Genomic DNA, 14,255 nt, shown 5'->3' with positions numbered 1-14,255 from the left:
AACTATTAGATAAGTGGTAACACTTCTGTTGAATGGGTTATTGCAACCACCTAAGCTGATTTGTGCAACACCTTCATCAGCTCAGCCTATGTACAAAAAAAGCTGATAAATTGTACCACTTTCCCTGTGTGGGTCTTTCAGATGGTTTCACACACACACCTCTCCTCAAATTCATTAGTGATGGAAGCTGCATTTCATAGATCTAAGAGCACTCATTCCACTCCTTCTTGGATATGTTTGGGAGAAAAATCTTTTTGTCTCTAGGTATGCGAGTGGCAAATTATCAAATTATTTCCCTGAAGAACATAGGAGATTATTGAATGCTCTTTTAATGAAAGGGTGAAGTGTGGCCAAGCATAAACTGAGTTCAGCTGTCAATTCATCAGATGTTTCAGCCATGGCGAAAGCTTCAGCTGTTTCTTTGAGGCATCAAGCCTGGTTGAGATCAGTAGGTCTTCCTCATGAGATGAGGATGAGAATTGAAGATCTCTCATTTGAAAAATACTGTCTATTTACGGTAAAGACTGATAGGTTTTAGAGAAAATGAAAAATGTGAAATCTGTGGCTAGATCTGCTCATGTTTTTCAGCCAACAAAAAGGTTGTCATCTGTTCCACTATTTAGATATCAGAGACAGTACCTACCATCTTCATCTGCATCTTACTTCTACCAAAGGAGGAATTATTATCAGCCCCAGAATCAGGGGTCAGCATCAGCAGCAGTGGAATAGGTCCTTCAAACCTTGCAGCAAAGGGAAATCTCTGGCTTTATCTTTTTCTGGGCTTCAGGCGAGATCTCAGTTTTGACATGACGACAGAGGAGCTACAGACAACTCTGCTACCTGTACTGTTCCATTCAGGAATCACCTGTCCCACTTTTACCACCAATGACAGTCTATAACAGCAGACAGATGGATTCTATATATTATTTCAAGTGGTTGCTCAGTACAGTTCAAGATCTTTTCCAACCCTCTCCCCCTACCCTTTATCCCCTTTCAGGGATTCATAGCATAAGGACCTTTTGAGAGCAAAGTTTCTCTCTCTTCTGAAATCAGGAGCAATATTAGAGATGCCTCACAAGTACAAGAGGGAAGGGGGGGGGGTTATTTACATTTCTTCCTGATTCTGAAAAAGGATGCGGGGGTTTCTGTCCCATCTTGAATCTCAGAAAATTACATTGGTTTTGAAAGAGGTTTCATTTCCGTACCTCTGTACCTCTATCATCCCCTCCCTTTCTCTCCAGGAATTGTTTGCAGTTCTGGATCAAAAGGGTATGTATTTCCATATTTCAGTAAGGCCATCTCATCAGAAATACAGTAACTGCATTTTATGGTAGGAAAGGAACATTTCCAGTACATGGTCCTACTGTTTGGTCTGTCCACTGTGCCAAGGGCTTTTTCACAGTGCCTATCTGCAGAAGCAGCATATCTTAGAAAACAAGGGATTTTCGTATGCTCCTATCTAGGTGATTGGTTATAAAAGAAAGCATTATCAAAAGAGAAGATTTTTTCTAGATGTAAATAAATTGGGAAGAAATCATTTCTATGTCCAATGTAGAGGATCCCTTTTATAGGGGCTGCATTGAACTCAGTTGTAGGCAAAGACTTTATTCTGGAAGATAAGTTTACAAAAATATGGTTGTCTAAACCTCTGCTCCATCACTCTCCGGAGCAGACTATATCCTTCTTTCTAATGATAATGGGATCAATCAATTGTTATCATCAATCACATTGGTAATCCCAGATGTTTGTCTCCAAATAAGAGTGCTGTAATACTGTTGTCAAGAATTACAAAGTGAGGTGCAAAAAGAAAAGGAGTACTTGTGGCACCTTAGAGACTAACAAATTTATTTGAGCATAAGCTTTCGTGAGCTACAGCTCACTTCATCGGATGCATGCAGTGGAAAATACAGTGGGGAGATTTTATATACATAGAGAACATGAAACAATGGGTGTTACCATACACACTGTAACAAGAGTGATCAGGTAAGGTGAGCTATAACCAGCAGGAGAGTGGGGTATGAGGGGGAACCTTTTGTAGTGATAATCAAGGTGGGTCATTTCCAGCAGTTGACAAGAACGTGTGAGGAACAGTTGTGGGGGGGGGAAATAAACATGGGGAAATAGTTTTACTTTGTGTAATGACCCGTCCACTCCTAGTGTTTATTCAAGCCTAAGTTAATTGTATCCAGTTTGCAAATTAATTCCAATTCAGCAGTCTCTCGTTGGAGTCTGTTTTTTAAGTCTTTTTGTTGAAGAATTTTGTTGAAGACACTTTTAGGTCTGTAATCGAGTGACCAAAGAGATTGAAGTGTTCTCCAACTGGTTTTTGAATGTTACAATTCTTGATGTCTGATTTGCATCCATTTATTCTTTTACGTAGAGACTGTCCAGTTTGGCCAGTGTACAGGGCAGAGGGGCATTGCTGGCACATGATGGCATATATCACATTGGCAGATGTGCAGGTGAACGAACCTCTGATAGTGTGGCTGATGTGATTAGGCCCTATGATGGTGTCCCTTGAATAGATATGTGGACAGAGTTGGCAATGGGCTTTGTTGCAAGGATAGTTCCTAGGTTAGTGTTTTTGTTGTGTGGTGTGTGGCTGCTGGTGAGTATTTGCTTCAGGTTGGGGGTTGTCTGTAAGTGAGGACTGGCCTGTCTCCCAAGATCTGTGAGAGTGTTGGGTCATCCTTCAGGATAGGTTATAGATCCTTGATGATGCGTTGGAGAGGTTTTAGTTGGGGGCTGAAGGTGATGGCTAGTGGCGTTCTGTTATTTTCTTTGTTGGGCCTGTCCTGTAGTAGGTAACTTCTGGGAACTCTTCTGGCTCTGTCAGTCTGTTTCTTCACTTCAGCAAGTATGTACTGTAGTTGTAAGAATGCTTGATAGAGATCTTGTAGGTGTTTGTCTCTGTCTGTGGGGTTGGAGCAAATGCGGTTGTATCGTAGAGCTTGGCTGTAGACAATGGATCGTGTGGTGTGATCTGGATGAAAGCTGGAAGCATGTAGGTAGGCATAGCGGTCAGTAGGTTTCTGGTATAGCGTGGTGTTTATGTGACCATCACTTATTAGCACTGTAGTGCCCAGGAAGTGGATCTCTTGCATTGACTGGTCCAGGCTGAGGTTGATGGTGGGATGGAAATTGTTGAAATCCTGGTGGAATTCCTCAAGGGCTTCTTTTCCATGGGTCCAGATGATGACGATGTCATCAATGTAGCGCAAGTAGAGTAGGGTTATTAGGGGATAAGAGCTGAGGAAATGTTGTTCTAAGTCAGCCATAAAAATGTTCCCAAATGTGAAATAGTTATGGGTGAGGACAAAGTCAAAGTTCAGCCACCAGGTTTGCCGTGACATTATCGGGAATACTGTTCTTGACAGCTTGTAGTCCATCTATGTGTGGAATGTTGGTGTAGAGGGCTTCTACATCCATAGTGGCTAGGATGGTGTTTTCAGGAAGATCACCGATGGATTGTAGATTACTCAGGAAGTCAGTGGTGTCTCGGAGATAGCTGGGAGTGCTGGTAGCGTAGGGCCTGAGGAGGGAATCTGCATAGCCAGACAATCCTGCTGTCAGGGTGCCAATGCCTGAGATGATGGGGCGTCCAGGATTTCCAGATTTATGGATCTTGGGTAGCAGATAGAATACCCCTGGTCTGGGTTCTAGGGGTGTGTCTGTGCGGATTTGTTCTTGTGTTTTTTCAGGGAGTTTCTTGAGCAGATGGTAGTAGTTTCTTTTGGTAACCCTCAGTGGGATCAGAGGGTAATGGCTTGTAGAAAGTGGTGTTGGAGAGCTGCCTAGCAGCCTCTTGTTCATATTCCAACCTATTCATGATGATGACAGCACCTCCTTTGTCAGCCTTTTTGATTATGATGTCAGAGTTGTTTCTGAGGCTGTGGATGGCATTGTGTTCTGCATGGCTGAGGTTATGGGGCAAGTGATGCTGCTTTTCCACAATTTCAGCCCGTGCACGTCGGCGGAAGCACTCTATGTAGAAGTCCAGTCAGTTGTTTCGACCTTCAGGAGGAGTCCACCCAGAATCCTTCTTTTTGTAGTTTTGATAGGAAGGTCTCTGTGGGTTAGTATGTTGTTCAGAGGTATTTTGGAAATATTCCTTGAGTTGGAAACATCGAAAATAGGATTCTAGGTCACCACAGAACTGTATCATGTTCGTGGGGGTGGAGGGGCAGAAGGAGAGGCTCCGAGATAGGACAGCTGCTTCTGCTGGGCTAAGAGTATAGTTGGATAGGTTAACAATATTGCTGGGTGGGTTGAGGGAACCATTGCTGTGGCCCCTTGTGGCATGTAGTAGTTCAGATAGTTTAGTGTCCTTTTTCTTTTGTAGAAAAGCAAAGTGTGTGTTGTAAACGGCTTGTCTAGTTTTTGTAAAGTCAAGCCACGAGGAAGTTTGTGTGGAAGGTTGTTTTTTTGAGAGTATCCAGTTTTGAGAGCTCATTCTTAATCTTTCCCTGTTAGCTGTAGAGGACGTTGATCAGGTGATTCCGCAGTTTCTTTGAGAGTGTGTGGCACAAGCTGTCAGCATAGTCTGTGTGGTAGATAGATTGTAATGGATTTTTTACCTTCAGTCCTTTTGGTATGATGTCCATCTATTTGCATTTGGAAAGGAAGATGATGTCTGTCTGTATCTGTACGAGTTTTTTCATGAAGTTGATAGATTTCCACTCCATACGGCTAAATTCAGTGCCTTGCATAATGACAGGTTTCAGAGTAGCAGCCATGTTAGTCTGTAGTAAGGTGTGACGAGTATGCATTAGAGGTTGGTAATTCCCCAGAGGGTGTTATTAGCACTGATGTTGTAAACACAAGATCAAAACATGATGAAGGACATATCATTAATACTTCCTGTGCCTTTGGTAATAGTCACTTTGGACACATCCACTCTAGGATGGGGAGGGGGTCTCATTTAAACAGTTTGCTGTTAATGGGTCATTGGTCATCAATAGAAAAGAAATTACATGTCAGTGTATTAGATCTGAGGGTCATCAGATGGGCCCAAAAATCATTCTTACCTCAGATCAAGCACAGAGCGGTTCAGGTGGTACCAGACAATATTACAGCCTTATATTACCAGAACAAACAAGGGGGACATTCCCTTCAAGCATGCACAGATACAACAAGTCTTTGAGAATGAAAGCAGGACATTCACCCAGTGGTAATTCATATGTCAGGGGAAAACAACACCTTTGCAGATTACTTAAGCAGAATCATCAGTGGTCCCTGAAGGAGGTAGGGGTAGCAGAACTCCTCTGTTTGGGGGTGTCAAGTGCTCTTAGTGCAGTCTCTCTAGGGGTCCCAGCTTTTTCCTAACTGGTCCCCTTCAATTCATCTGCAGTTAAATCAGTCCATAAACTCTTAACTTAAATTGAGTCTATCAGCCCTGAAACTTCAGGACTTACAGTCAGCTTCTTGGTTTCACAGAGGCATCCTAGCATGGGGCTATTGCCCCACTATCCCAGACCTTTTTGCTTCTTTCCCTCTCTGTTCCCCATCCTTTATAGCTGGCTTTGTTTTCTTTATTTGTCCCAGCTGTGGGTGCATGTCTTCACAATTGGCAGTTCTGGCAGCTGTGCAGGGATGTGATCAATCTGACTGCCTCCTCTCCCTTCTGCTTATGTACCGTATGGGGTTTGTATACCTCATTCCTATTTACATAAAGAGCAACACCCAAACCTTCATTTGCCTCACCTCACTGTTTGGGTGATAGAATTCTGGGATTGCTAGTAACAGTCTTATTCATTGGATGTACAGAAAGATCTTATTAATTCAAGAAAAGAGTCTACACATAAATGTTATGATTATAAATGGAAAAGATTTTTATTGTGGGTTAGCATAAATGAGGGGGATCCATATACTATGCCTATTCGTTGTATTTTAGAATATTTATTATATCTCAAAATGTCAGGTCTCTGTCATCTATTAAGTTGCACCTGTCCACAATTTCAGCATACCATGTTCCTGTAGATAGTAAATTGGTATTTATTCATGATGTATTTAAGAGATTCTTAAAGCATCTTAATAATCTATATCTGCTGGTGAGTGAACCTGGACCTTCTTGGCATTTAAACATAGTGCAATTAATGCAATGTTCATTTGAACCTATGGAAGATTGTACATTCTTTTATTTTTCTGTTAAGACAGCATTGATAATAGCCATCACCTCAACTATGCTTATAATCAAGTCAGAAGCCTGAATGGCAGAATGGTCAACTAGGAGGTGTTCATTACCCCCACAGTCAAAACACTTTCCAAACCTTTCACACCACGTGGACTTTAGCTAGTGGTATGAGGAATCTGCTTTCACCCACCCTCTCAATCTCTGCCATTTGGCCAGGTAGCATACTGGCCTTTGTGACCACACACTGCTTAACCAGAGAGATCTGGGCTCCTGTATCCCCCTGCCCCAAGTATTCCCTGCCATCAATTTGGACAGCCTTAACACGCTCCATATCTGGTTCTGCAGAGGCTAATCTCACAAAACTGATATGATAGGTTTCAATTGATTGGGTGTTTTCTGTGTTGAGGACAGCAGAACTAACATGAGCTATTAGTTGCCTGCTTCCTCCTAGCACAGGGCATTTATTCCTCAGATCAGTGGAATTACACTGATAGCACCTTTTGGGCTCTTCTGCTTTTACAGGAGATTTGGGATGAGGGTTAGAGGAATGTTTTTGGGTAAGTGAATGTTTAGGCTCTCAGCCCCTTTTTTCTCTTCCCAGGGGTAAAATGGGATCCTCCCTTTCCACCAGTTTTAAACCCCTCTTTCTGTGGCCTGCACTCAATAGACGCCTCATTCTGTTCAAAGGCATCAGCTAAAAAAGCCATCTCATCCACAGATTTTACATCTTTGTCCCACAGACACTGCTTTACATCAGCCTTACATATGCTTAGGAAATACTCTTGAGCAACAAGATCCAACATTCCCTCAAAACTCGCCACCTCTTTACCCCTCACCCATTTTCCCAACAAATCTTTCATTTTGTTTATATATTCCCCATTACTTATACCAATATCCCTCTTAAGATTCCTAAATTTAACTCTATATGTTCCAGGGGTAATCTTAAAACTTCACAAAACAGTATCTTTAAATTTACAATAGTCTAAAGCATCTTCAATAGACAGTTCATTGAATACATTTCGAGCTTTACCAGTGAATTTTGCAATCAGGGTAGGAACTCTTATCAGGGATTTCATGTATTACACACAGCCTTTTGAAGGTAGTCAGATATTCAGCAATATCATCCTCCTCACTGTATGCAGGACATAAGTGGTCCCACTTGTGGATTTTTGGGACTTCTTGGGGTCGGGGGCTTCTGGTTCTGCTTATCTAGCAGGTCCAGCTGATGTTCTCTCTCTCTTTCTCCTCTCTATCTTTCTTTTATTTCCAGTTCTTTCAGTTGCAATCATCTCTGGTGCTCCCTCTCCTTTTCTGCAGCTTCCAGTCTGGCCAGCTCTAGTTTTGAAGCTGCCTCAATTGTAGTCATTTTTCTGCTTTCTTGTGCTTATTTCCCTCACCCGAAATAAACAGAAAATAACAAAACGGTGACCTCCTTCTGACTGTTCTTAGCCACTGCACTTAAGACTCACTTAAAATTACAAATATCAGTGCTTAAAGCGTGAACTTCACTTGGAGTAACAAGCCATACATACACCCTGCTTGTTGTGCCACTCTGATGTTTCCCTCTGGTGTTATCCGGACCGGTGATATGCTAGGTCACTCCAGTCTTTTACTCTGGGAGCCAGCCTTACCCTGTTCTACTTTGAGAACCCCCACTCCTGGGCTGTTCATGCACAGCCTCTGGCATGTAAGCTGCTCCTTGGATTTTGCAACTGAATGACACTAGCCAATATCTCCGGTCCCAGACACAACCGTAGGAACCTCCATCTTGCTGGACACTGCAAGCTTATATGAGTTTGTCAGTTTAACAAAGAAATTGGTATGTACCAGGCTTGTTATCCCCAGGGAAGTCTCTGAGATGCTTCAAACCAAACGCACTGCTTCAGGTAGATTAAACAAATAAATGTATTAACTATAAAGATAGATTTTCAGTGATTATAAGTCAAAGCACAACAAGTCGGATTTGGTCAAATGAAATAAAAGCAAAAGGCATTCTAAGCTGATCTTAACACTTTCAATGCCCTTACAAACTTAGAAGCTTCTCACCACAGGCTAGCTTGTTGCTCTTCAGCCAGGCTCTCCCCTTTGATCAGCGCTTCAGTCACTTGGTGGTGATGTCTGTAGATGGAGGTGGAAGAGCGAGGAAGAGCATGGAAAAGTCTCTTCCTTTTATCATGTTCTTTCTTCCCTCTTGACTTTGCCCCCTGCTGCCCCCTTTAGGGTCAGGTGAGCATTACCTCATTGTAGTCCCTAACTGACCAAGGGAAGGGGAGTGACTCATTCGAGGGTCCAACAGATCCTTTTGTTGCTGCGTAGGCCAGTGTCCTTTGTTCCTGTGAGGCTGAGCTAAGTTTGTCCCATATATGCCCTGATAAGGTGTGAACTGCCTCTCTGCTCTTGGGGAATTTTTACCTGGTTTTGTTTCAAGCCATGAGGACACATTTTCAGCCTCGTAACTATATACATGAAATTACAACCTATAACATTACTATAACAACAATGCTCAGTGCATCATGAGCCTTCCGAAGACACCCGACATGACAAACTTTGCATTGGATACCACACAATCATTTTATAAGGATGAACACGGGGGTGCAGGGTGTTCCCATGAGGTACAGAACATCACAATGCCTAAGGTGATTTTCATCTTGATCAGTCTATAAATTTACCAGTGTTTTACCTTAAATCTCACCGCCAGGATGGTGAGGCTAAATTACATACATTGGATGCTAAAAGGGCCGTAGCTTACTACTTATGTAGCATTTCAGACAATCACCCAATCTCTTGTAAGGAGAAAAACAAAGGCAAAATGCAAATATTTTGTCAGTGTGTAAACACTTTCCAAATGGGCACCATGTATTAAAGAAGCATACAAGCTAGGGTATCCCTGTTCCTGAATAGGTTAGGCCACATCCTTCCAGAGTACAGGTAGCCTCTGTGGGGTTTACAAGATACAGTTCTCTAATAGAGCAACTTACAATTCATACACAGAGTTCAATTAATACTTTCACTATACACCACTCATTAGACTTAGGGCTCAAAGATTTCTATAACACCCTAATGTGTTGTGCATTAATTGGCCTGTGTAAACATTGCTGGTGCACTTTAACTTAGTGCTTCTTAAAACAGTATTATGTTAAAGCACACTAAGGCAGCCTTTAGTGCATACCAGCAGAGCCTATACTGACCATTTAACATGCAACAAATTAGTGTGCTTTAGAAATCACACCCACGTAGAACACATTCCCCCACCGTGTATACAAGCCTTTAGAGTCTAGATCAGATGCAAAGTTTGGGAAAGCAGTACTTCAATCCTTGTTCAGTTAGGATTCTGTATCCCACCATCCTGGATGAGATGTACCGCTTCTTAATCTATCCCACAAATGGAATATGTAGAGTCCATCTTGAAGAACTCCAGTTACAGGTAAGTAACCTTCAGTTTTGTATGGACTGTAGACAGAACATGCAAAGTTAATCAAATTAATGTTGCTGTGGGGGTCTAACTGTTTAACTGACTGACTTTTTGCATTTAAATTCTCAGCTGCAAATTTACACTAAATTAGGTTCGTACTTTTTATTTCCTTTGTGGTTCTTTTTCCTCTAAAAAAATAAACAGGGGACATACTTAAAGGAATTTAGGAAACAAATGCTTACAAATTTAACAGCACTGCTCCAAATCTGTGCCAAGACTATGATGCAAATTATTTTAACATAGAAACATAAGAAAATGTACATATTGCATGTGTTCATGATGCAAGTTTCAGTCACTTATAATGTTCTGGATTATTTTTTCAAATTTATCAGGATTATGAATCTTCATTGAGGACTAACTACATGTCATGTTTGATACTTTAACATTCAGACATTTTTGGGTTAGTGTAATTTTACTCTGAAAAGTGACCATAAATGGCATTATAGGACTTCCTGTTTATTTCTTGGATCCTTCCTTCTTTTGCATAACCATCAATAATAAAGGTTCAGCAGGCCAAATTATGCCTTTAGGTACATCTGTGTGATATGGAACTTAGTAAACAATTTTGTTGATGATGCACAAGACCTAGTAGAATCAGTTCACTCTTAGCTATGTTGGCTCTTCAGAGCTAACATAAGTGAAAACACCGCAAAAATGATTTTTCACTGAAGTTATCAGATAAGACTGAATATGTACAGGCACCAGATCTGTGGAGTAAGAAAGTATAAGTTGTACATAGCCATTCTTCAGAGTAGGGCACATTTTAAGTGCAAAAAAAGTTGCAGAAATATTATCCCCCACCTTCTTTTTACCCTTCTTGCCTTACTCAGAAATAGCAGAAAGGTTTTGCTCAAACTTGCTGTCAAGGTTCCTTCCCCGCTCTGAACTCCAGGGTACAGATGTGGGGACCTGCATGAAAACATCCTAAGCTTACTTTTACCAGCTTAGGTTAAAACTTCCCTAAGGTACAAACTATTTTACCTTTTGCCCTTGGACTTCCACTGACACCACCAAACTTTATCTGGGTTCCTGAGAAAACGTAGTTTGGAAACGTCTTTCCCCCCAAAATCCTCCCAACCCTTGCACTTTTAATAGAAGTAAAAAAGAATCACCTCTGAAAAATCAGGATGGTAGATACCTTACAGGGTAATTAGATTCAAAACAGAGAGAATCCCTCTAGGCAAAACCTTAAGTTGCAAAAAAGACAGACAGACAGGAATATTCATTCTATTAAGCACAGCTATTTTCTCAGCCATTTAAAGAAATCATAATCTAACACATACCTAGCTAGATTACTTACTAAATTCTAAGACTCCACTCCTGTTCTATCCCCGGCAAAAGCATCACATAGACACAGACCCTTTGCTTTTTTCCCTCCTCCCAGCTTTTGAAAGTATCTTGTCTCCTCATTGGTCATTTTGGTCAGGTGCCAGCGAGGTTACCTTTAGCTTCTTAACCCTTTACAGGTGAGAGGATTTTTCCTCTGGCCAGGAGGGATTTTAAAGGGGTTTACCCTTCCCTTTATATTTATGACACTTGCTTCAAAAAATTAACTGTAACCTGAAATGAAGGATGTGAAGTTTTAGTCCCACAAAAACTTTATAGAAACTCATGAGCAACTCATATAAAAGGTTTAAAATAGCCTTACTCATAAATACAAATATATTTAATATGAAGGAAATCAGTTAAAGGGAACAATTATAATATATCAATAATAGTGGGAAATACATTACACGCTGCCCAGTGACTTTAAGCAGGTTTGTGTTATAGCACATAGCACAGAGGCCCTGATCCTGACTTATTACAAAGAAATAATAACAGGACATGTATTTCATTGCATTTTGTTATGTGAGTAATGGCAAAGTCATTCTAATTTTAATAAAATATGTCTTTTTGTCATTTTAAGGGTACTGGGAAGAAAACATTAGCTAAAAAAATAGCTCAGTTATGGAAATGCACACTGATCGAAGGTAAATATCAACTGTAATCACAACACTATAATACTTCTTATTTTAGCTTTCTTTATGTTCCCTGAAATTCTAAATAGTACATTAATGACCACAGTGAAGATCATTGGTATGGGCAAGCTGTGATAATTTTTCAGGAAACATATAATTGCTGAACGTGGCAGATGCATCTGCCTTTTAGCTACATGGGTGCTAAACAAGTCAGTTTTCTCCTCTTTTTCAGGAGGGAATATAACACCTAATGACCAAAGTAGGGCCCAGTCCTGTAAGATGATCTACAAGAGCAGATCCATATGTTTATGTGGAACCCGGTTGAAGTCTGTGGTGGGTCCACATAGGCACAAGGGTCCAACTGCATGGCTCAGCTTACAGGATCAGGTAGTGTCTTTCTTTGTTCTGTGTTTGTACAGTACCTAGCACAATGGGTTGCTAGTCTGTGAGTTGGGCTCCTCAGCGCTTCTGCATTATAAATAATAATAAAAGCAAATTTGTGCTATTATCCTGACAGTACCAAGCCCCCACCAAAAAACATCCTAAGGGTCACTTGAGTCAGTGGGGTTCTCCAATCTTGCACCCTTCAGCAGGTCCACAGGAATAGGAAATACCCCTTTGATCTCCTGCTCTCTCCAGCTCTACCTTCCTCACTTCCTCTCCCTGAAGATCTCTAAAGGTTTGCAGGAGCAGAGCCTATCATTGGAAATATTCTCTTTTGTTCCACTGTCAACTGATTGCTGAGGAGGCATGTCATTTTGAGACATCTCAGCAAGAAAAAGGGCTAGAGACTCATATACAAAAAGAATAAGCTTAGGTCTCCAGCAGCTTTTTGTTGTTTTATACTAAGTTTGCTGGAGCAGATATTCTGTAGCAAAGGATGGAGGTTTATGATTGGTTTTGCTATAAAGTGGCCAAAAAAGATAGAATAGTTTTTAAACTCTGGTGAACACTTGTACTTTAGGATGTAATTCAAGAATCCTTTGTTCAATTCACTTAAATTTTGCAGAAAAAATGTTGCCTCTGCCCCATATATATCCTACAAATTGAGAGACTGATGTAACTCTTTAAATTAAATTAAAAATGGGGGAAGGCTAAATCGGCTTATAACAATCTTAACTGTAGAAAAGTTATTTTAAACAACTCTTTCATAGAATATCAGGATTGGAAGGGACCTCAGGAGATAATCTAGTCCAACCCCCTGCTCAAAGCGGGACCAATCCCTAATTTGCCCCAGATCGCTGAATGGCCCCCTCAAGGATTGAGCTCACAACCCTGGGTTTAGGAGGCCAATGCTCAAACCACTGAGCTATCGATTCCCCTTCTTTGTTTATGTTAATAATAATATCCATGATTAGGCGGATTTTTTTTCATGGACTATGCATGTTCAGTAAATCTTCTTTTTGAATAAACAGATTTCAATTTTTGTGTTAGCTATTTCCCTTGTAAATCTCAATTTGTTTCTAGTGCATTAATTAGAATATATGGAAGCCCTCTGGTGGCCAAAAAAACCTTGAGATTTTGTGGCGACTAGAGGCTTTATAACATATCAAATAAAATGTCTTTGTCACATTTTGAAGGCTTTAAGTTCAAATCATGCTAAAATTTCTGTTTTAATAAAATCTCTTAACTTTATTTCCCTCAATGCAAATATAGATTAAGTCATCCCACTTTTTTTAATACAAAGACATCTGATCTAAATTATTTCACATGTGAGGGGGAAAAAACAGAATAAGAATTTTTTCAGCTACAGAAGGATCAGCCCTCTTCTCTGCATGTGGAACTCCCCTTGACTTCAGCAGGTCTTGTATATGTGGAGGGTTTGCAGGATTATCCCCTGAGGCTCCACCCCATCACTGCAGTTCATAAAGCCATATGTAGGAGCTTTGAGGGGATATCAAACTAGCACTGTCTTGTTTAATTTGACCATTTAAAAGGTAACCTTTTTCTCAGCTGCCTACTTTAAAACTGACATCTTTGTGTGGTTGAACTGTTTTCTTTTTGGAACTTGACTTCTTAATATGTGAAATGTTTTGGGGCTCAAAGATTCAATGCCAGATTTCACAGTATTGTGACAAAGTTCTTGCTCTACCTTGGTGGGTCTTGCGCTTATTGGCGGATTTGCTTGCCTTGGAGCTTCACAGCAGCCCCCAGCTTGGCCATTTTTCTGAATTCACAGTCCAGGTCGACTCCTCCTGTGTCTGACCAGGAGTTGGGAGGATTTGGGGGGACCCCAAACCCGCCCTCTACTCCGGGTTCTAGCCCAGGGCCCTGTGGAATGCAGCTGTCTAGAGTGCCTCCTGGAACAGCTATGCGACAGCTACAACTCCCTGGGCTACTTCCCCATGGCCTCCTCCCAACACCTTCTGTCTCCTCACCATAGGACCTTCCACCTGGTGTCTGATAATGCTTCTACCCCTCAATCCTCCAACAGTCCATGTTCTTACTCTCAGCTCCTAGCACCTCTTGCTCCTCACACACACACCACAAACTGAAGTGAGCTCCTTTTTAAAACCCAGGTGCCCTGATTAGCCTGCCTTAATTGATTCTAGCAGCTTCCTGATTGGCTGCAGGTGTTCTAATCAGCCTGTCTTAATTGTCTCCAGAAGTTTCCAGATTGTTCTGGAACCTTCCCTATTACCTGACCCAGGGAAAAGGGACCTACTTAGCCTGCTTTCCTGCTGCTGCCCTC

General features: G+C 41.2%; 1 protein-coding gene across 1 annotated transcript in view; it reads left to right on the top strand.

Annotated features, from left to right (window-relative positions):
* Positions 1 to 14,255, top strand: part of AK9 (adenylate kinase 9) — a 226,801-nt gene that overhangs the window by 1,813 nt on the left and 210,733 nt on the right. Inside the window, exon 2 of the mRNA XM_077812135.1 lies at positions 11,512 to 11,575. Within this exon, the coding sequence (XP_077668261.1) occupies positions 11,512 to 11,575 (64 nt within the window). The remainder of the gene's footprint in view (positions 1 to 11,511; positions 11,576 to 14,255) is intronic.

The sequence above is a fragment of the Eretmochelys imbricata genome, chromosome 3 (assembly GCF_965152235.1).
Source record: "Eretmochelys imbricata isolate rEreImb1 chromosome 3, rEreImb1.hap1, whole genome shotgun sequence".
Lineage (NCBI taxonomy): Eukaryota > Metazoa > Chordata > Testudines > Cheloniidae > Eretmochelys > Eretmochelys imbricata.
This window is presented reverse-complemented; position numbering and strand designations above follow the sequence as displayed.